We start from the raw sequence: 20,083 nt of genomic DNA on the forward strand, positions 1-20,083 counted from the left end.
CTTCATAAAATATTAACCACTGTGCTGGGTTCACACCAACAGGTCCCATGCTTACTCCACAGGTTATCATTTCTGTTTGTCGAGCTCAAAAGACTGAAATGCAACACGGTGACCTTGATTTATTATGTCTTTGAAAAAGCAAGAACTAGAATGTTACTGGTTTATAAAAGCAGGTACCAAACTTCAGGTTCTGTTTCAATATTAGTCACTCGGTACCTGAAATCCTGTTGATACATATTAAAACACCTGAAAGCCCACAAATCGTGGAGTAATTCAGAAAGAAAATCCTCCATGAAAATGGGGCTGCAACCAATGATTGTTTTCATTAATCTGACGTTTAACTTCTAGATAATCAATTAATCGTTTGGTCTATAAAATGTCAGACAATAGTGAAAGATGTACATCAAGAGGATGTCTTCAAAAATCTAGTTGTCAGTCTTTGTATTTGATATAAAAAAGAGAAAAAACAGGACACCTCCATATTTGAGAGGCTGAAAACTGCATTTTGTGCCATTTTTGTATAACGATTAATCGATGATCAAAATAGTTGGGGATTATTCTTCTGATCGACTAATCCATTAGTCGACTAATTGTTGTCGCTCTTCTTGAAATCTGAGGCTAGTTAATCTAAAATAAACAAGTCTTTACTACAGCAAAACGTAATTTGTACATTTGCTACATATGTTGAATCCTTTCAATCTCTAAAAGATTGGACTTCACTCAGTTCATATTGGACTTGCTTTAATTGCCCAACAATATGTGCAAACGGTCATATAGGCGTCTGGCTGCTGTTTGCGTGACTGTACAAATGGCTCATGGCTCGGTAACATACGACTTCCATTTGCACACACAAACCTGTAACCATCTCCGTGTAAACATCTACAACTCCTCTGCTGACATGTCGTCAACCAGGAGTCTGCTTCATACGCGGCTGAACTGCTACTGAACTACAACTAATGAGTTACTCAGTAGTAGCCGTGAGCAGAGCGGCCTCAGGCTGTGAAATTAGGTAGATTCTAAATATTGTTTCACTCAGTGACTAAACACTTGACAAAGTCCTTTAACATGTAGCTCATGGAAGTCCTGTTCCTTCTTTCTGAGTAAACACAGTCTGAGATACACTATCTCCACTACATGTGTCCCTGTGATAAGACACAGAGGAGTGTGATATTCACTAATGTGTCGTCCACATAACAAAACATGGGAAAAGGGATTTTCTTTGGGGGGAAAAATCAGTCTGACTGCTTTGCCTCTGTCCTCGTAGCAGTTTCATGAATTATTTGTGTCCGGGTTAATATTTTATCAAGCTTGTTTAGCGTCATGTTACACAGATCCCTTGGAGTAAAAGAAGTCACCAGTGTAGTAAAATCATGAATGAAACACGGGCAAACAAGACAAATACATTCGCTGGGTTTCAGAGGAAAACGACACGACTCAGTGACAGTGGAGATACTAATGTTGCAGTGAGGGTGGTGATTTATTAAAAGATAGAAACTTCAATTCAGAAGGAGTATGGCTTTTTGTAAGAATATTTCATTTAGTTTATTTATAAAACTAAAAAAGCATAGAGAGCTTTTCTTTTCTTACTAGGATTTACATGTAATGGCATTCATAAACTTCATTTGGAAGCAGAGTTCAAGCTCCACTCAGAAATACACTAAAAGGGACATGTTAAGATATAAAGGATTTGTATTGCTAGTGTTTGAGAGTGTTAAGCAATTTTTACCTGTGGTAGTAATTCTGACTGCTTTGTAGCACTGCAACATGTACAACAAGAAGCGAATATATTTGATTGTCTAAGTGTCTACATACGTCCACGCGTGCTGTGAGGCAGTTGTCCGTGTCACATGCAGTTCATCATGACGCCTCAGGCAGACTTGGTTGGCAGATTATAACATCAAGTGTAACATTCAGGTCCACTGTATCTATAACTGCGGAGAATACATGCACTAGTGCCACTGTGCAGCTACACAACACAGCTGCTCATACTCACACAGACGTCACTGGAATACCAAATGAAAAATAACAAACTGTACTAAAATATTCCTCTAAAATAACATTACAACCTGTACTTAAGCACGCATCACTGATAATCTAATGCACCTCCAGGACTCAAACTACTTCTTCTACATTCAATTCCTCAAAGCATAATCACCTTTAAAATTATCCAATCAAAAATGGCAAAGGCTACATTCTATTCTGACAACATGGTGATAAAAATGGGAGTGAAACATTATTCATTAAACTATTTCTAACACCTGCATGCCACATTATATGGATTCCATTAAGTGCATGGTCCTGATGTCACAGCCTTATTGTATGCATGTGGAGTAGCCTGTAGTCAGCTCCCCATGACTCACAATGACAACCACTAATAACCCTACCTGCGTATTTACAGAAACAGCCACAATAGAAATGATTAATTAGTCTTTTTTCTTTTAAATGATACCTGGCAGTATTCAGCAAGATGTAAAGCCAGGAAGCGTTTCATTCCCTAAAATTGAGATTTTCTCTTTTTCTCCTGGGCATTTAGCTTCACAGTGCGGCACCCCATGGCCGTTTCGCATCCCCCCTGTTTGTATCAGCCTGTACTGCAGTAACTGTCCCAAAGCCAGAGCGCCTCTCTGCTGAGGTGCAACATCTAGATTGACTAACTCATAAAAGCACTTATGTTTGATAAGGTCTGCTGAATCCACATTTAATGACTGAGTGCTAAATAAGAAATAAATGAAGTGGTGCTGGTTTTGCTATATACGACAATAACACAAAGTCAGCTGTTATGGTGCCAATGTAAAAAAATAAGGGTTCATATGGAATAATAATAAATCTCCAGAAAACATTAAAGCACAGCAGCAGTGATGCAGAGCAGGAACATGCTTACCTCTGTGTGATGGTAATCCAGTGTTATGTTGGCTGCTGCAGACACACTTCACTGAGCTATGTGCGCCGACTGCTGCTCTCCACCAGTGTCCTGTCAGCGCTTCACCCTCACCGGCCTCAGCTGCGTCAACACCGCTGCACGACGCAACCACCGAGCACCGGGGGCTGGGCCACCGTCCCTTCACAATAAAAGCCTGGACTCCGTCATTTCATGATAAAACCAAAATAAATGTTGAAACCACAGTAAAATGGTTTATCTTAAAGCAGGTGTCATTAATATATGTTGGCCACTTGGAGGCAGCTAAACAATAATGACAACTATTAAGTTCATGGCTACCATGTTGGCAAACGGTAACACACCTTTACACCTCCAGGAAACGGAGTACAGTTAGCATTCATTAGGAGTCCTGTTTCAGACCATTTGATTCATTTAAATCCGATATTCACTGTCCCGTGAGCTCATTGTTGGTCGCCATCACCCCGTGAGAAATATATCTTGTTCTTTAGCGGCTAAATGTTCACCAGCTACTAACTAACTTTTTCTGTCGGTGTTTACGTGCTCGGCAGGTCAGCTAGCCTGCAGTGGTTAAAACAGCTAGCTAGCTAACTAGCTATCTTCGTGCTTCGGCGGGAAACAGTGTTGACTGGAGCCTGTAACCTACGACTGAACCCAAACAGTAAAGGTGCGGCCCGGAAAACCAGAACAGTTAGCTAAACGATGCTAACATGCTCAGTAGTAGGGTTTCATCTTGAACGACACCTCTACATTACCCAAAGTCATTTGACCGAATGTTAATACGATATATAATTGATATGTTTCTAGGTATCAAAATATGTGGTTTAACACTTCACTTGAATGCATTTGCTAGCTGGCATAAACAGAATAATGACCATGACGAGCATTCAAGCCGTGCATCTGAGGACCAATCGTTTTTCTTAAACCAGTGAACAGAAAAGCCACTGCAATGCTTTTTGTTATTACCTTACTAAATGTTCAGTGAACATTAGGGGAGAGGGGAACTGTGGGAAGAAATGTCAAAACAAAAGCCCTCGCTTGGTAAAAGATAGGTATTGAAAGTGTTTGGCTATCGTGAGGATTACTGAGGCTTTCATGTCCTGCCAGAGTTTGCCTAGATTACTGCGACTAGTTTAATTAGAGGTTGGGGAATAAATACAACTTCAATTTCAATCCAGTAGAAGGCGGTAATGCAACTTTTTGGATGCAAGCACTTGTTACCTTTCTGTGGGTGCATCTTAAATTGCAACAACATTTATCCTCACTCGCGTTTTTTCCTTGCGTCTTTTTCACGCAAGGAAACCATGCGAGGAGAGAGGAAACCATGCGAGGAGAGAGGAAACCATGCGAGGAGAGAGGAAACCATGCGAGGAGAGGGGAAGCGAGACGCCCTCTCATCTGAAGCGTTTGTGATCACAGCTTCTGAAGGAGTTTGTGTCTGCACACACACATGTGCGCTGTGCTAATGCTATTCAGAGGTACTCAGTTATCACCGCCAGAGCAGCAGCCTGTTACCGGTTTTACAAACACTATTAACAAGATGGTGAATCAGAAAACAAAGAGGATACAACATTTTAGAGTGATGCGCTTGAGGTTAATCTGTCTTCACTCCAGTGATGTTGAGATGATCAGCTGCACCAGCCAATCAATAACGGAGGAGACGTGTGGCTGGTAGAAGACTCCAGTGATGAGTGAAGGTTATACATTGGCCCCGCCCCTCGCTCCTAATCGCAGCATATGTTCAATTGACCATTTAGTAAAGTGAAAAAACTAAAAAGCATTGCAGTCGCTTTTCTGTTCACTAGTTTAAGAAAGAAAAACGAGTGATCTGAAGGAACACGGATTACATTTAGCTGGATTACATTTGTGCATGATTACAAATTAGCCTGATTTATACATCTGTATTTAGTTAGATTTAATTCATTTATGTTGAAATGACTAAAATGTATCAACTGATGAATATTGTTGTGGTACAGAATGTTTTTGTCAAATGAGAACATGTAATAAATCAACCAGTCAGAGGAGTTATGCTGACGTCTGTCACATTTGAGAAGGCCTGTTAAACACATTAATAACTCATGTTGTTTGCCAAAGAATACAAATAAACATAAACAGATCTGTTCAATGTGTATGCAAGCTTCCAACTTTCACCTAAAACAGTCAATGCACAGAGCCATCTTATTCATTAAAGAAACAAAAGCAAACACAAAACTGTAATATAGAATTAATCCATTCATAAATGCATTACTCAGCTGGAGCACACTTATTTTTAAGACCTTTTCTCAGATTTAACACCTTTTAAATATTAATAGGGTTATATGACACAGATTTTTTACAGTGAATGATAAAATAAATAAAGCATGTTTGTTTTTCACTTTAATGCTGCATATTTAAGATTTTACTTTGAAAGTTTTGACCAGAAGTCCCAGATGGCTACACTCTCTCAGGCTTTGTACATGTGTCTCTTCTCTCAGGACCTTAGAGGGGAAAGTCATGATTCATTTATATATTTATATTCATAACAGTGAAGTCATTTGTAAATTCAGTAAAACAGCTGCATGCCTAATGAGATCAATCCAAACAGAGAATAGATCACATCAAGTGACCGAACCTCATATTACACAAGAAATAAATAAATACTGGCAGTTAAGGAGCCAACATGGAATAAGAATGTATTCAAGTGTATAAAAGGAACATAGTTTTATATTTCATTTTAAAATTCAGAAGATACATACAGTCTGATGTACAACAAAATTGACCTGTTGTGGGTTATTTATCATTCATGCATGAATTCTCCAAGTTTAAGAAAGAAATTATACAAATATCAGAGCCACACTGTAAGTCCTTTATGAAGTATAATGGTGACATCAGTTGAGGTAAAATAAGAACAATATGTCAAAAACACTCAATTGAGTACGAGCATACTTATACAATGGAAAACCATATTTATTGCATCAACATCACATGCTCAGTTACCAGGAGACACCCCCCCCCCCCACCAACCACGTTTAAATATCATAATTAAGATTTTAATCTTAAACCAATGATTTCCCCTTTTCCCCCCAACATATTCAAATTAAGATTTATAACAAAAACACAATACTACGTTTTGTTAGTAGACTCTACAATTGCCACAATTAAATCCTCAAATGTTCACACAAATATTATGGGAACTGAATTAGTCTGTTAAGACCCTGCCACACATCTCCGTATGGCAGAAACGTATGCTGGCGTATATCACAATCTGTCAGAGTCCAAATACGTCCAACTTTTCATCGGATCGGAAAAATGAACATATACAGATACGCATGTCTAACCTATTGATAGCGCATCACTTACTTATACAAAATGTATCAGACGAATGCCCAACGAATGCATAACGTATACAAAAATATGGCGTATACAAAATATCGGCAACACGCTGGTGTACGTTGATATAAGGTAAGGTATAAGTAGTATTCGTTAAGAGCTCGCTGTGTTACGCTGGGGTGCGTTGTTGAACGCTGATGTTTTGAGCATGTTCAAAATTACCGGACGTACCCGACGTGTGCTTCATACGATATGCAGACGTTACGTTAGACATACGTGAATACGGAATACGTACGTGAATATTTAACTACGTAAATATAGTACGTAAATACTTACCTACATAAATATAGTACGTAAATACTTACGTGACTACGTCAGATATAGGCTACGTCGGCTGACGGTGAACCCTACAGCCAATGTATTGATAACGAGTGGATACCCTATTGCTACCCTATGTTAAGATTATCCCTGACGACGGAGTAACTTATTAAACGTGTTTCTACAGTACAGCTAGCGTTCAGCATGTTAGCCGTTCTCCAGCATCAGCATGACGTGAACCAGATGGCACTTTTCCAGCTGCGTTGGCCAGACGCTCTGATACGTTTTAAATAAGTAAGTGATAAGCTATCAATGTTTGACATACGTATAATAATTTGTTATGTATTCGTTATGTATACGTCAGCTACAACACCGCTGTGGAAAAGTTGGACGTATTTGGACTCTGACACATTTTGAGCTACTTTTCATATACGCGGCATGTTTCTGCCATATGGAACTGTGTGACAGGGCCGTGTGTCTGGTGTGTTCGGCGTATCGTCTGCGTCCTTCAAACGATCACAACTTACCCTTAATTTATATCAACCTATTGCCGATATTTCGTATGAGCCGGCATACGTTTCTGTCATACGGATATGTGTGACAGGGCCTTCAGGGACACTGATACAATTAATGAAAGCGGAAAAGACAGAAGAAAAAAAAATGTCTCTCTGCATGTCTGACGGCTGTTTCCAAAGGTCTTTGTAACTCCTCCATCCCTCTTGAAATACTCATAACTTAAATTAGACGTGTGTGGATTACCGCAGGCGGCGAGGTAAGGCAGGCGCTGAGTTTGCGTGTCTTTCAGTGGGTCTTTGAGGAACTGCTCGAGTCGGGCAGGATATGTAGCGCTTGTGCAGCATGTTCTCTGGCACCCTGCGAGAAACAGACAGTGCTGTGAGATCAGCTGTAGATATACAGAAAAGGGAGGGTACGCGTTGACATCTCATTTATGATAATGATTTACCAAAACTAAACAAAAAACCGCAGCAGAAGCAAATATCACATGTACATCCAGCCTTTGAAACCAGTGTTTCAGACAATATACTGTGACATTTATTAAACCTCACTCCATCCTTGGGAAGCAAATCATAGGATTATTCACTGGTTCAATAAGTCTGTATGATTGTGATAACAATGTTCAACAAATAAAAAATGGTTGTAAAGCTTTTTATGACTTCTCAAAGGAGGAGGGACATTTTCTAACGGGTCCTTTTGAAGAAAAAAAAAAAAGAATCTGAACGTATACTGGCACGAACACTGACATTGAAACTTGGACAAACCTTCTATGGTCAGCTGAAACAATTAGCCAATTATCAATTACTGGATGAATGGGAATTTACTGCACAAAGTGTTTGTCAAGTCATTACAATAGAACCTAAGCAAGATATAATAATACAGGTTAATCATAGGTGTATACAGTATATCTCAAAAGTGAGTACACCCTTTAGATTTTTGCAAATATTCTGTTATATCCTTTCAGGGGATAACATTATCCTACTGAAACTTTGATATAACTTAAAGTAGTCAGTGTGCTGCTTGAATAACAGTATAGATTTATTGTCCTTTGAAAATTACTCAGTACACAGCTGTTAATGTCTAAACAGCTGGCAACAAAAGTGAGTACACCCCATAGTGAACATGTCCTAATTGTGCCCAAAGTGTCAATATTTTGTGTGACCACCATTGTTATCTAGCACTGCTTTAACCCTCCTGGGCATGGAATTCACCAGAGCTGCACAGGTTGCTTCTGGAATCTTCTTCCACTCCTCCACGACGACATCACGGAGCGCACGGATGTTGGACACCTTGCACTCCTCCACCTTCCTCTTGAGGATGCCCCACATGTGCTCAATTGGGTTTAGGTCTGGAGACATACTTGGCCAGTCCATCACCTTAACCTTCAGCTTCTTCAGCAAGGCCGTTGTCATCTTGGAGGTGTGTTTAGGGTCATTATCATGTTGGAAAACTGCCCTACGGCCCAGTTTCCGAAGAGAGGGGATCATGCTCTGCTGCAGGATGTCACAGTATATATTGGAATTCATGTGTCCCTCAATGAAATGCAGCTCCCCAGTGCCGGCAGCACTCATGCAGCCCCAGACCATGATGCTGCCACCACCATGCTTGACTGTAGGCAAAACACATTTGTCTTGGTACTCCTCACCAGGGTGCCGCCACACACGCCGGACACCATCTGACCCAAACAGGTTTATTTTGGTCTCATCAGACCACAGGACATGGTTCCAGTAACTCATGTTCTTGGATTCATTGTCTTCAGCAAACTGTTTGCGGGCTTTCTTATGCATCGGTTTCAGAAGGGGCTTCTGTCTGGGGCGACGGCCATACAAACCGATTTGATGCAGTGTGCGGCGTATGGTCTGGGCACTGACAGGCTGACATCCCACTTCTGCAACCTCTGCAGCAATGCTGGAAGCACTCGCACGTCTATTTTTGGAAACCAACCTCTGGATATGACGCTGAGCACGTGGACTCAACTTCTTTGGTCGACCCTGGCGAGGCCTGTTCCGAGTGGAACCTGTCCTGGAAAACCGCTGTATGATCTTAGCCACTGTGCTGCAACTCATTTTCATGGTGTTGGCAATCTTCTTATAGCCAAGGCCATCTTTGTGAAGCGCAATAATCCTTTTTTTCAGCCGCTCAGAGAGTTCCTTGCCATGAGGTGCCATGTTGTCCAGCATTCAGAGAGAATTGTGCCCAAAACACCAAATTTAACAGCCCTGCTTATCATTTACACCTGAATCCTTGTAACACTAACGAGTCACATGACACCAGGGCGGGAAAACAACATCATTGGGCACAATTAGGACATGTTCACTATGGGGTGTACTCACTTTTGTTGCCAGCTGTTTAGACATTAACAGCTGTGTACTGAGTAATTTTCAAAGGACAATAAATCTATACTGTTATTCAAGCAGCACACTGACTACTTTAAGTTATATCAAAGTTTCAGTAGGATAATGTTATCCCCTGAAAGGATATAACAGAATATTTGCAAAAATCTAAAGGGTGTACTCACTTTTGAGATATACTGTATATTAGTTTGTAAACTATTCACAATTCCATAATTTTCCGTCTTGACAGGCTATGAATCTTCATCTTCCTTTGTATAAAACATCTTGTTGTCATTTCGTGGAGTTATCTTGTGGAATACAAATGCACATTCAATAGATTCTTCTGTGTCATTGTGTACGTACAAAACGAGATGTAGTATTTAAAATGTACTGGTGATTTTGTATATTTTACCTTTTGTATGCGTGTGTTTTTAATTAATATAAGCAGGCTTCTACCTCATCCTCACACTTACTTTACATTCATTTCATGCGATTTGTATTCGTGTGTGTGAAACAAATAAATAATCTACATATTACCCTAAAACCCTACTCTGTTTGAGCATTCACTTTATGAGACGCAGAACAGAGTCGGTACCAAAATCTTTCTAACAAATTCAAATGTGTGATTACTTACGAAGGGAAATGTAGTGCAGAAATACCACAAAATGAAGATGAATTCAAAAGCTCAGCTAGTGGTTACTGCTACTCCTGCTAAGCTAGTTAGCATTAGCAGGAGTTTAGCCGGGTTCAATGGACGTGGGTTTAATTCTTGCTGTGAGATCTTTGCAGCACCTTAAACCTTCTTGCCATGTTGTGCTGTTGGTTTAAGTTTCTTTTTTCATCATTACGACCCTTTCATTTGTTTCAGAAACATTACTTATTTAAGATACAACTTTGTTATTTCCTATTTCTGAGTTAGGTGTACAGACGCACGATTCTTCATGCACAAATGTGAACAAGAAAGACGATATATGCACGACATATGTGAAATGTTCAACAGCTGAACCAACTGAAAGTGTATCAGAGTTTATAAGTGGTGTGCTGCAGTACACACCGTTCTGTTACCCACTTTACTTTTTAAAGACGTTACCATTTAAGATCATGAGACTGCGGAGTCTCTGAGAGTTGCAGGTGTTCAGTGCATTTATGGTTAACAAACAAAGCTCATTTTAGAATCCCTCTGATGTGAGCTTTCATTTGAAAACGTTCACAGTATGTGATCTCTCACCTCCGCATTGATGTTTATATGTTTACATGGCATGAACATCATGCCTTCATCTGTGAATCATTGGTGTGTGACCATTTCCTCTTCATCACTTATTGTCTCACTCATCGCTGCCTGCAGATTCTTTATTGGTCTCTCTGTTTGTTTCTGTCCACACTCTTACATTACTGGTAGTGGTCACACGATATACATTTGCGACATCGTATTGTTTTATATACAATTATAATGAACTATATTGTTTAACATAACATTAGTTATCTCAATCATTGCTCTTTCAACTGACCTTCCTGGGATCCGTGAAGGAATCCTGGGTGCAGTGTCAGACGACCGCGGAGGTCGTGGAGGAGGAGGGACATTTTCAAACGTTTCCTTTTCAAGAAAAAACAAAAACAAATGTATACTGCGACGAAAACTGAAACACATTTTGACACTCAACCTTCTATGGTCAGCTGAAACAATTAACCAATTATCACTTACTGGACTAATGGAAATGAATCCACTACATTTTTGATAATCAATAAATAGTTGAAGTCGCAGAAATGCCAAACACACTCTCGAGTTCTAGCTTCACAGTTGTGAGGATTTGCTGCATTTCTAGATCTTGTGTAACAGTAAACTGAAAACCTTCAGGTTTTAGACTGTTGGTCGGAAATAGTGGTTAGTTCTACCTAAGGCATCTACCTTCATGTCAGATGTAAGATTATTACCATATCAGTAGGGATTTCTGAGAAACTATTGGGCAGATCTGCACTTAGAAGTATTTTAGGAACCGAAGAACTAGAAATAGCCGGTGACTGCAAAATGAAACTGAACGCCAGACTCTTTGTCTTCCTCTCTGTTGCACATGTAGTCATGTCACCAGTGCATGTTACAGGGGCGGACATGTGCAGCACCAAATGAGAAAATGAAGGTTGAGTTTGGTTAATAGACACTAATGCAGCAATAAAAGCCTTTCATGGGGCGTCTAACTATTCACACTAATATAAAAGGAGTAAAGTAGGTGTGAAGATTGTGGTTTCCATGTGCACTGAAAATGCTCTTGTCGTTCATTCGGGCTCACCTCAAATTCAGGCTCTGTCCCGCTGCTGTAGCTGAAGGTGCTGTGAGTGCTGAGTCTGTTGCTCTCAGTGCCTGATGGAAAGGAAGAAATGTGGAAAGAATACACGTGATGTCAAGTTTCTGTGAGCGTGGTGCTTGTGGTAAATGATGCCGTAAGACCGCTTCACCAAATGTGGATACAAATATCTGTCCGAGTCTCATAACAAAGACTTTACAGTTGTTTAACATGTCAGCAGGGAGAGGTATGATCAGAGGGAGATTAAACATAGAATAGACACATTCTTTAAAACTGTTGTCAACATAGCAGTGCATCTAAAAACCTTTCCAGATTTTCTTTAAGCAAGTTTTGGATGAAAAGAATAAATTTAAGTTCCTTCATAAAATACAAATAACCTAAAATTCATACTAAACAGTTCAAGGTCCATACTATTCTAAGTCAGCTCGCTTGAAAACAACATAACAATCAAAGGCAAAAAAACATAAAAGAACAAACAATATAACTTAAACATAGTGACTGTTAATTAAGTCTCTGATAAGAAGCTGACAGATCTGATCAAAAGTCTGTCTTTAACAAAGAACCCTAGTTTGTCTAACAGTAATCTGACTGTTTCTTCTCACACGTGAGATTTAAAATAAATGTCATATGGGCCAATATTAGTACTGCAGGGACACTTTAAAATCTCAGAGCAGTTTTGAAGCCGATTTACTTTGTGGAGAGTTCTCAGGACATCTGTTGTGTCATTGTGTAATGTCTAGTCAGAACAAGAGTGAATCTCCTCAAGACTAAATACTCAAACTCCTCACAGATTTGTTTCCTCCGTTCTTTCTCCGATTTGATCTAATTTAAATTCATAGAGTGAGTGTGTTAACAGATCTTAAAATCTCAAATGCACCATAGAAATAGAGCAGCATAATAGCAGGACTTGATGTCTGGTGGTTGGGATGAGGATCAGCACCTCAAAATCTGAGGCCATGGCTCTCAGCAGGAAACCGGTGGATTGCCTGCTCCGGGTAGGGAATGAGCCATTACCCCAAGTGAAGGAGTTCAAGTACTTCGGGGTCTTGTTCGCGAGTGAGGGGACGATGGAGCGAGAGATTGGCCGGAGAATCGGAGCAGCGGGGGCGGTAATGCAGTCGCTTTACCGCACCGTTGTGACGAAAAGAGAGCTGAGCCAGAAGGCAAAGCTCTCAATATACCGGTCGATCTTCGTTCCTACCCTCACCTATGGTCATGAAGGCTGGGTCATGACCGAAAGAACGAGATCACGGGTACAAGCGGCCGAAATGGGTTTTCTCAGACGGGTGGCTGGCGTCTCCCTTAGAGATAGGGTGAGAAGCTCAGCCATCCGTGAGAGACTCGGAGTAGAGCCGCTGCTCCTTTACGTTGAAAGGAGCCAGTTGAGGTGGTTCAGGCATCTAGTAAGGATGCCACCTGGGCGCCTCCCTAGGGAGGTGTTCCAGGCACGTCCAGCTGGGAGGAGACCCCGGGGAAGACCCAGGACTCGGTGGAGAGATTACATCTCCTCACTGGCCTGGGAACGTCTCAGGATCCCCCAGTCGGAGCTGGAGGATGTGGCCCGGAGAAGGGAAGATTTGGGGTTCCTTACTGGAGCTGCTGCCCCCGCGACCCGATCCCGGGTAAGCGGTAGATGATGGATGGATGGATGTCTGGCAAGATCAGAGGCCAAAGCCTTTCTTTGAAAGTGTATAGTTTCTGATACGCAGGAATCACAAGACGTTCACGTTTGTCCTGCAACTGAGGAGGGAATGATGCTTTTCAACAAAGATGTTGTGTCGTCAGTTCTGTTAACTGAGTTCATGTTTAGGTCAGGCTTTTGTTTAGTTCCATGTTAGTCTGTGGGCGTCATGTGCACTTTGTGTAGGTAGATTCTCGTCGTGCACTTCCTGTTTTATTTTTTACTTGCCTCTTGTCCCTCTTTCCAGATCCCTTTACTTCCTTCCTTGGTGTGATTGTCTGCCTGATTGTTTCCACCTGTGCCCTCTCACCTCATGTTTAAATAGTCCTGCCCCCCCCCCCCCCCTTGTCTTGTGCCAGTTTGTACTTGTTCAGGTGTCGTGAGTCTCATCGAGTGATCAGGTCAGGTTTTGTTCAGGTTTAGCTTTTTCCATGTGCCTCATTGTGAGAGTCTTTGTTTGTGTATTTAGATGTTGATATCCTCTTAGAGAGCGATCTTTTGTTTAATTCTTTGTTCTCCTTGTGAGTGATCGTTTATTTTGATACTTTGATTGATTGTAATTCCTCCCAGTGAGCGCGATTGTTTAGTACTTTGTTTTTCAGTAAAGTATTTTATGTTGTTACTTTACATCCGTCTCAGAGTCGTGCTTTAGAGTTCACCAACCTTGTGACAGTTCTTTCCCAAAAGACACTGAATAGCTGTTGTTAAACCATACTTTGCTTGCAGATATAGAATAGAATAGAATGAGGAAGTTCAGTGTTGTGAAATAAGTTATGAGATAAGGTCTCAACCTAAAAATGAAACGTTCATATCTCTCACACATATGAGACGGCCGCCATGATCATTTCCTTGAGACAAAGCGAGGCAAATGCTTTATATTCTGTAATGCCTTATTTTGTATGAAGTCAGAAGAAACTTATTTATATATGTATTTGCAATATGAAACAAACGAGGTGCAAATGACAAAAAAGGGAAATTCAAGTTTATTTTCAAGAAAAGCTTAAACGCTCGCAAATGTTGCTGCTTCCAATATCACCACGGACACTACGTGAGCTTTATTTTCTTCTCCCGCATCCTTCCTGAGTTTATTTGGCTAAATATGGCTGCTACAGTAGCCCCTTCTTACTTTTTTATTATTATTTTGTAACACAAACTAGTGAGAAAAGTATGGCGCTGTGCCACAAACTTCTCTGAGTCACAAAGCAACAATCCCTCACATGAGTTTAGAGTCTACATTACCGCTGACATGCATGTGATTGGAAAGTGGGACGAAAGTAACGCAGAGACAAAAGGAAAGGTCCGACCTGAGAACCTACACTGTGCTCCTCCTTGTTTAGTTACACTTCTGAACACTGAGCCGCAAGAAAAAAAGCATGAGGACTCACTGGATGTGCTGGACGTGCTTCCAGTCTTCCAGCCGCCTCTCTGGATAAGATGAGCCGCTGGAGGAGGCGGCACCGCCGCCGTTCTGGGTGCTGGCTCGTACACAGAACACTCCATGGTCACATTTGTGCCCCAGTATAAGTTCCTCTGCATCGGAGCACTTATCTCAAAATCTAAGAGGGGAGAGACCACATCAAATATAAGCATTTTTTTAAAAAAACAGGATGTGATTTTCCGCTGTGTGCTGACAATATTCATCTGTCAAATATGCTTATAGTCGGTTCATTTTGGAGATGTATATTAAAGCTGCATTAGAGAATAAATAGTCAAATTATTGTACCGAGCTCTTTTCCACTCTTCTCTCTCTCTTTGTGACGTCTGGTGATGCTTTCTCTTAATTTCTTTAGGTTTTCCTAAAGAAAAAAACCCAACACAGATGTTAGATCCATTCATTGACCACTAATCATCACCCAGAACATAACATGTGTATAGTTCATCTACCTGCTGATAGCGTATGGAGCCGGACCTCCGCTCATGGTCAAACTGCCAGGCCTGGAACTCTTGGACGGCCTCATCTACAGTAATTTCCCCCACCTTCACCTTCTCCTGCAGAGATATGAGCTGTCTCTGTCCAGGTGTCTTCATCCCAGCGTAGGGGTCATACAGAGGTAAGGGGGGCTCCTCCGCCGGCCGAGCTGGATGGGTGGAAATGCTTGTCATTTTCAAAGCCTCTCTAGCCGACCAAAATAACCACAGTATCATAGTTGCTAGCAAAAGTCCCCTGACATTTCTGACATTTGACATTTCTAAAATTAGTGTGGCCTATTTCCTCTCTTACATTAGTTGCACAGCAAATTCAAAAGGCAAACTAATTTGTATTCACTGTCTGAGAAATGAGGAAGCAAATAAGGCCCACATGCAATTAAAAATGTCAGAATGGTCTCATGTTGGCAACATTTTGAAAACTTAATTACTAATATAAAAAATAAGTTTACATGATTAAAACCACTGAAATATTAAGCCGTACGAGTGATTAGATACAGTGGTTGAGGAAGTATTACAAATTGTACAAAAGTATTAACATCAAAATGTACTTAGAGTACAAAAAGTAAAAGTACTGATTATGAATCACATATTTTATATTCATGTTTTATAGTTATTGATGCATTAACGTGTTCATCACTTTAATGTTGCAGCTGGTAAAAGTGGTAATTTAAATGGCTTTATATACTGCTGGTAACTCTACATATAACAACACATCATTTATTAGCCGATTTATATGTTGTATTAATAATCTAAATCTGCAAAGTAACTAAAGCTGTCAGACAAATGTAGTAAAAAGTAAAACATTTGCCTTCAACATGTAGTGGAGTAAAAAGTACAAAGTAGCAGAAAATGGAAATACTCAAGTAAAGTACAGTTACTCAAACTTGTAATTAAGTACTTGAGTTAATGTACTTACTCACATTCCACAACTACAACACACAATGTAACATTAGTGTTGTTTTGTGAATGAACATGAGATTATTATCAGTTTTAAAATGATCTTATCAACTTGAAATGTAAATGACAAAACAGTGTAAACTGTGCTTTACCTGCAGGACATCCCATGCCCATCGCTTTACTCTGGGGCGTAGCTTTATCTGTAAATACTGTCAAAAATATTGAGTTATCTATATTTGTATGGGGAGCAGTTGTTATGCGATGTGATGCGTCAAGAGAACTGTTTTGGGGGAAATAAAAAGAGACTTCTCGATACCTCTGGAGATGACGGTCATATTCTTATCAAGCTCAGACTCGGACTCAGATCTGGGGATGGGGGCTGGTGGACGGTTCAGGATTCCTGATTCATAGGTGAGGTTATCATCCAAAGTATCATAGATGTCCTCTGGGCACAGGTTGTAAGGATCCTCCTCTTCGATTTGATCGAACTCATTAGGATTGTCTTTTTCCTCTTCCTCAATTTTCAGATGCTCCTCGTTGTTCTGGTTTACACTGGCATGTGGTTTTGCTGAAAGACAGATTGTAACCGGATTACATACACTACATTATATGTTCTGTAATATACTGTGTTGCTATTTAACATTACTTCACTTATTCAAATGTTTACCTTGAAAGAACTTTCTGAGCATAGCTTCCTCGGGGTTCATCACCTCATCTGAAAACAACAGCATCATTAGAATCCTAATGTTTGTAGTGGTGACTGTAAGGACCAATAGATACACATCACGTTCAGCTTACATAGGTCCTCTGCACATTCAGGGTCAATGCCCAGCATCGACTCATATATGTCCTCTGAGCAACCCGAGTACTTCATCATGATGTCTTGAGAGGTAGTTGACATCATCTCATAAATCTCTACATCCTCCTCTGTGTTGATGGAGTCCACGATGTGAGACTTGAGCATGTCTGCTGTCTCCTAGAGTTGTTTGAAGACAAGAGGCAGGCAGACACTGATTTAAAAGATGCGAGAACCTGACCGTCAGAAGAGAAGATCCAACACGTTGTTGGATAAACGTAAGCTTTCATCACTGCACTTACAACAAATTCATCCATGAACTGTCTGAGATCAGAGAAGCCACTCTTCTCTGCCAGCTTGTTCGGGTAGTGTCCAGACTTGTTCATCACGCTGTAAGCCTGCAGAGCTCCAGGACACTGAAGGAGAAGGGTGGTCAGCTTCTTCAGGCCGTACTTAGCAGCAAAGTGGAGCAGCGTGGGAAGCTCCTCTTTACGCTGATCTGAAGGACAAAATATAGATAAAAGCATCCGTATGACCGTATGTTGACTCCTAAAAGCTGCTTTTACTCTCTGAGCTTTTTGTGGCAATAGATCTAAAACAGACATGTCAGATGTGGATCAAATATGCTTTCAAATGCTTCCAGATATGTTCTTGTGATACATCTGCAACAACAGCACACGTGACCCCAACTGTGGGACATTACTTAGGAAATGCACCCAAAATAAATCAGTGTTGCCAAATAATAAAACAAGAAATCTGAGTGTTGTACTCACATGCCGTCATATTGTCTTCTTCAATCTGTCTGATTCCAAACAGCTGAAGACTAGTTGCAGGCATCCTGGATTTTAACGAGTCAGTTAACATTTTGTCCAGGGATTCAGTTGCATTGGACGTCAAGTTGAAGGCCTGAAAGTACAAAATGACTTACATGACCTGGAGGGATTTTTAACAAAACAACACTGTGTACAGTGTGACATAATGTCTCACCTGGCAGATGAAGTTAACAGGATCAGCAGCTTTTTCAATATACCGACTGACTTCCCCCATACTGGTATAATATGTGATGGGCTTCAAGCTGACAGAGAGGTTGTCAGCGTACATGGCGAGTGATACCACTCCAGCAGGCATATCTAGTGGGGCGGAAAGAAAATAAGATTGCCATCAACACTGAAAAAACATCTTACGGTCACATGACTTCCTGGAGATACTTACCAGGTGCAGTCACACTTATCGTGTATTCATTCTCCACAGTTCCTGGGACTCTTTTTGCAGGCATATTTTCAGATGAAAACTCCACCTCCGGTACAGACTGATCATCTACTTTATGCGTTAAAATTATAAAAAGTCTCCCCCGTCCCTTAAAGAAAGCAGAAAATAGAATTAATATGGATTATTAGTAACTCGGAGATTATTAGTTAATTTCTAGAAAACAAGTATCAATACAACTTCAAACTCTTTTAAAACAGCAGTAAAAGAATGTAAATGGTAAATATTTCTGCACTTAAAGGGGAAAACTACCTAAATTAAGAATTCTAATATGTTAATGTTCAATCAATATTTGTGAATATGAGCTTCTCTCTCTCAAATCCACAAACCAGAGAAGTGAGTTTGGAGCTGCTGCACAGACAATGAACGGCAGACTGATGTTGTTTCACATGTTCTTTTTTATTGTAGTGTTCTCAGCTCTGAAACAGAAACTGTCCGCATATACTCCCCTGGGTGCTCTCAGTGTCATCTTAACATCTCTACAATTCATGTAAAGCAGAGCAGTGCCACACTTTATACTTGATGACATCACTAATGTGAGTTCCAGTCCTCCAGTTTTTGGATTTGGGAGAAAGTTGTTCATGTTAACGAATATGTTTGGACTGTTTTAGACCATAGGAATAACTTATCAAATGGGAAAATGGGCGTAGCTCCCCTTTAATTTTCTCTGTCACACAATTAAATAAATGTAGAAATGTAGAATAACTTGTTTATTATGAAATGACTCCAGTCTTACCCCACACAGAACTCTGTCTGGTTGAACGGTGAGACAGGTGAGGTGCGTGGGTGTACCAAGTTCCTCCCTTGGTGAAATCCCCGTGCTCACCGCTTCTTCATCCGTCAGGACGATTTCTTGTTGCTCTTCTGACACCAATTCCTCCGTTTCATCAGTGGTGTTAGTTTCAGCTGGAGAGGCTGCTGTGATGTGCAACCTCGCTGCAGCTACACTTTCACTCTCATGTTCCGCCTCCGCTAGTCTACCTGTGAATTAAAAAACTAATTATTATCAAAGAGACCTAAATATTCTACATACATTAATTAGTGAGTGAGGGTTAATGGCTCAGTGTACGCACAGAAAATACATTTTCCCCTGGTGATATTTTCAGTTTTATAAGCTGAGGTTTGAGGTAGCCAACTTCTGGTGAAACTTCTGCCACCACCTTAACACACTGGAGCTGTAGTTCAAAACATTTGACACTCTGTGAACCGCTTTCACGAGGACTACTCCTTCGGAAAAGAAAACTGTACTAGTTAACAAACATTTTCTTCATTTGTATTACTTTACTTTACCACATAAATTGGTAAATAGGTAAGTGAGATAATCAGGTTTTTAAAAATAATTTTTCGCCTGAACAGAGTCTTTAATTAATTAAACGTGTTGGGCTATCTGAATCAATACTCCACAAAAGTGTGAGGTGTTTAAAAAGCACAAAAAAGAGAGAAGTTTTGCGTACTCTCAGTGATGGACTCCATAATGGTGGAAATGTAGACCCCGGGCTCGTCGTCGGCGTAGAGTTTTCTCCAGCTCTGCCAGTCTCTGAAGCTCTCCGTCAGTGTGTCATCCTCCGACACGCCGCACAGCAGCACCACCACTCTATGTGGAGGATTAAGGAGGCTCTGAAGTGCCCTGTGCAGTTCAGGGTCACACAGCAAGTCCAGGATCACTCCCGTGAGGAGCAGCACAATGCTCTTGCAGCTTTGGAAATATTCAAAGTCATATCCGTGGAGCTGATCGGCTGGGTCGATTGCGTGCAGCAAAATAGACATTTTGCGGAATTTTCTGGAGGATTTCAAGATCTGCTGCAAATATGTTGCCCATTCCTGTGCCTCAGCTGTGTACAG

The 20,083-nt window shown here is 40.7% G+C and overlaps 2 protein-coding genes and 1 long non-coding RNA gene across 3 annotated transcripts in view; 1 reads left to right on the top strand and 2 right to left on the bottom strand.

The window, feature by feature from the left end:
- sorbs1 (sorbin and SH3 domain containing 1) overlaps positions 1 to 3,516 on the bottom strand; it is a 45,364-nt gene extending 41,848 nt beyond the window's left edge. The window contains exons 1-2 of the mRNA XM_029449368.1: positions 3,241 to 3,516; positions 2,882 to 3,074 (exon numbers count right to left, since the gene is read on the bottom strand). The gene's annotated coding sequence lies outside the window, so the exon portion shown is untranslated. The remainder of the gene's footprint in view (positions 1 to 2,881; positions 3,075 to 3,240) is intronic.
- Positions 3,517 to 7,008: 3,492 nt separating this feature from the next.
- The window catches only part of pik3ap1 (phosphoinositide-3-kinase adaptor protein 1), a 14,127-nt gene continuing 1,052 nt past the window's right edge, over positions 7,009 to 20,083 (bottom strand). The window contains exons 2-17 of the mRNA XM_029449966.1: positions 19,696 to 20,083; positions 18,978 to 19,222; positions 18,188 to 18,332; positions 17,963 to 18,105; positions 17,749 to 17,881; positions 17,278 to 17,474; positions 16,978 to 17,155; positions 16,847 to 16,894; positions 16,496 to 16,747; positions 16,332 to 16,388; positions 15,238 to 15,431; positions 15,077 to 15,149; positions 14,739 to 14,909; positions 11,658 to 11,728; positions 10,881 to 10,966; positions 7,009 to 7,396 (exon numbers count right to left, since the gene is read on the bottom strand). The exon at positions 19,696 to 20,083 is cut by the window's right edge and continues 38 nt beyond it. Of these exons, the coding sequence (XP_029305826.1) occupies positions 7,279 to 7,396; positions 10,881 to 10,966; positions 11,658 to 11,728; positions 14,739 to 14,909; positions 15,077 to 15,149; positions 15,238 to 15,431; positions 16,332 to 16,388; positions 16,496 to 16,747; positions 16,847 to 16,894; positions 16,978 to 17,155; positions 17,278 to 17,474; positions 17,749 to 17,881; positions 17,963 to 18,105; positions 18,188 to 18,332; positions 18,978 to 19,222; positions 19,696 to 20,083 (2,499 nt within the window). The 3' untranslated portion in view covers positions 7,009 to 7,278. The remainder of the gene's footprint in view (positions 7,397 to 10,880; positions 10,967 to 11,657; positions 11,729 to 14,738; positions 14,910 to 15,076; positions 15,150 to 15,237; positions 15,432 to 16,331; positions 16,389 to 16,495; positions 16,748 to 16,846; positions 16,895 to 16,977; positions 17,156 to 17,277; positions 17,475 to 17,748; positions 17,882 to 17,962; positions 18,106 to 18,187; positions 18,333 to 18,977; positions 19,223 to 19,695) is intronic.
- LOC115020086 (uncharacterized) lies at positions 13,712 to 15,047 on the top strand. Its single transcript, XR_003833531.1, has 2 exons — positions 13,712 to 13,754; positions 14,691 to 15,047. It is a non-coding gene; the product is annotated as an uncharacterized LOC115020086 (long non-coding RNA).

The sequence above is a fragment of the Cottoperca gobio genome, chromosome 15 (assembly GCF_900634415.1).
Source record: "Cottoperca gobio chromosome 15, fCotGob3.1, whole genome shotgun sequence".
NCBI lineage: Eukaryota > Metazoa > Chordata > Actinopteri > Perciformes > Bovichtidae > Cottoperca > Cottoperca gobio.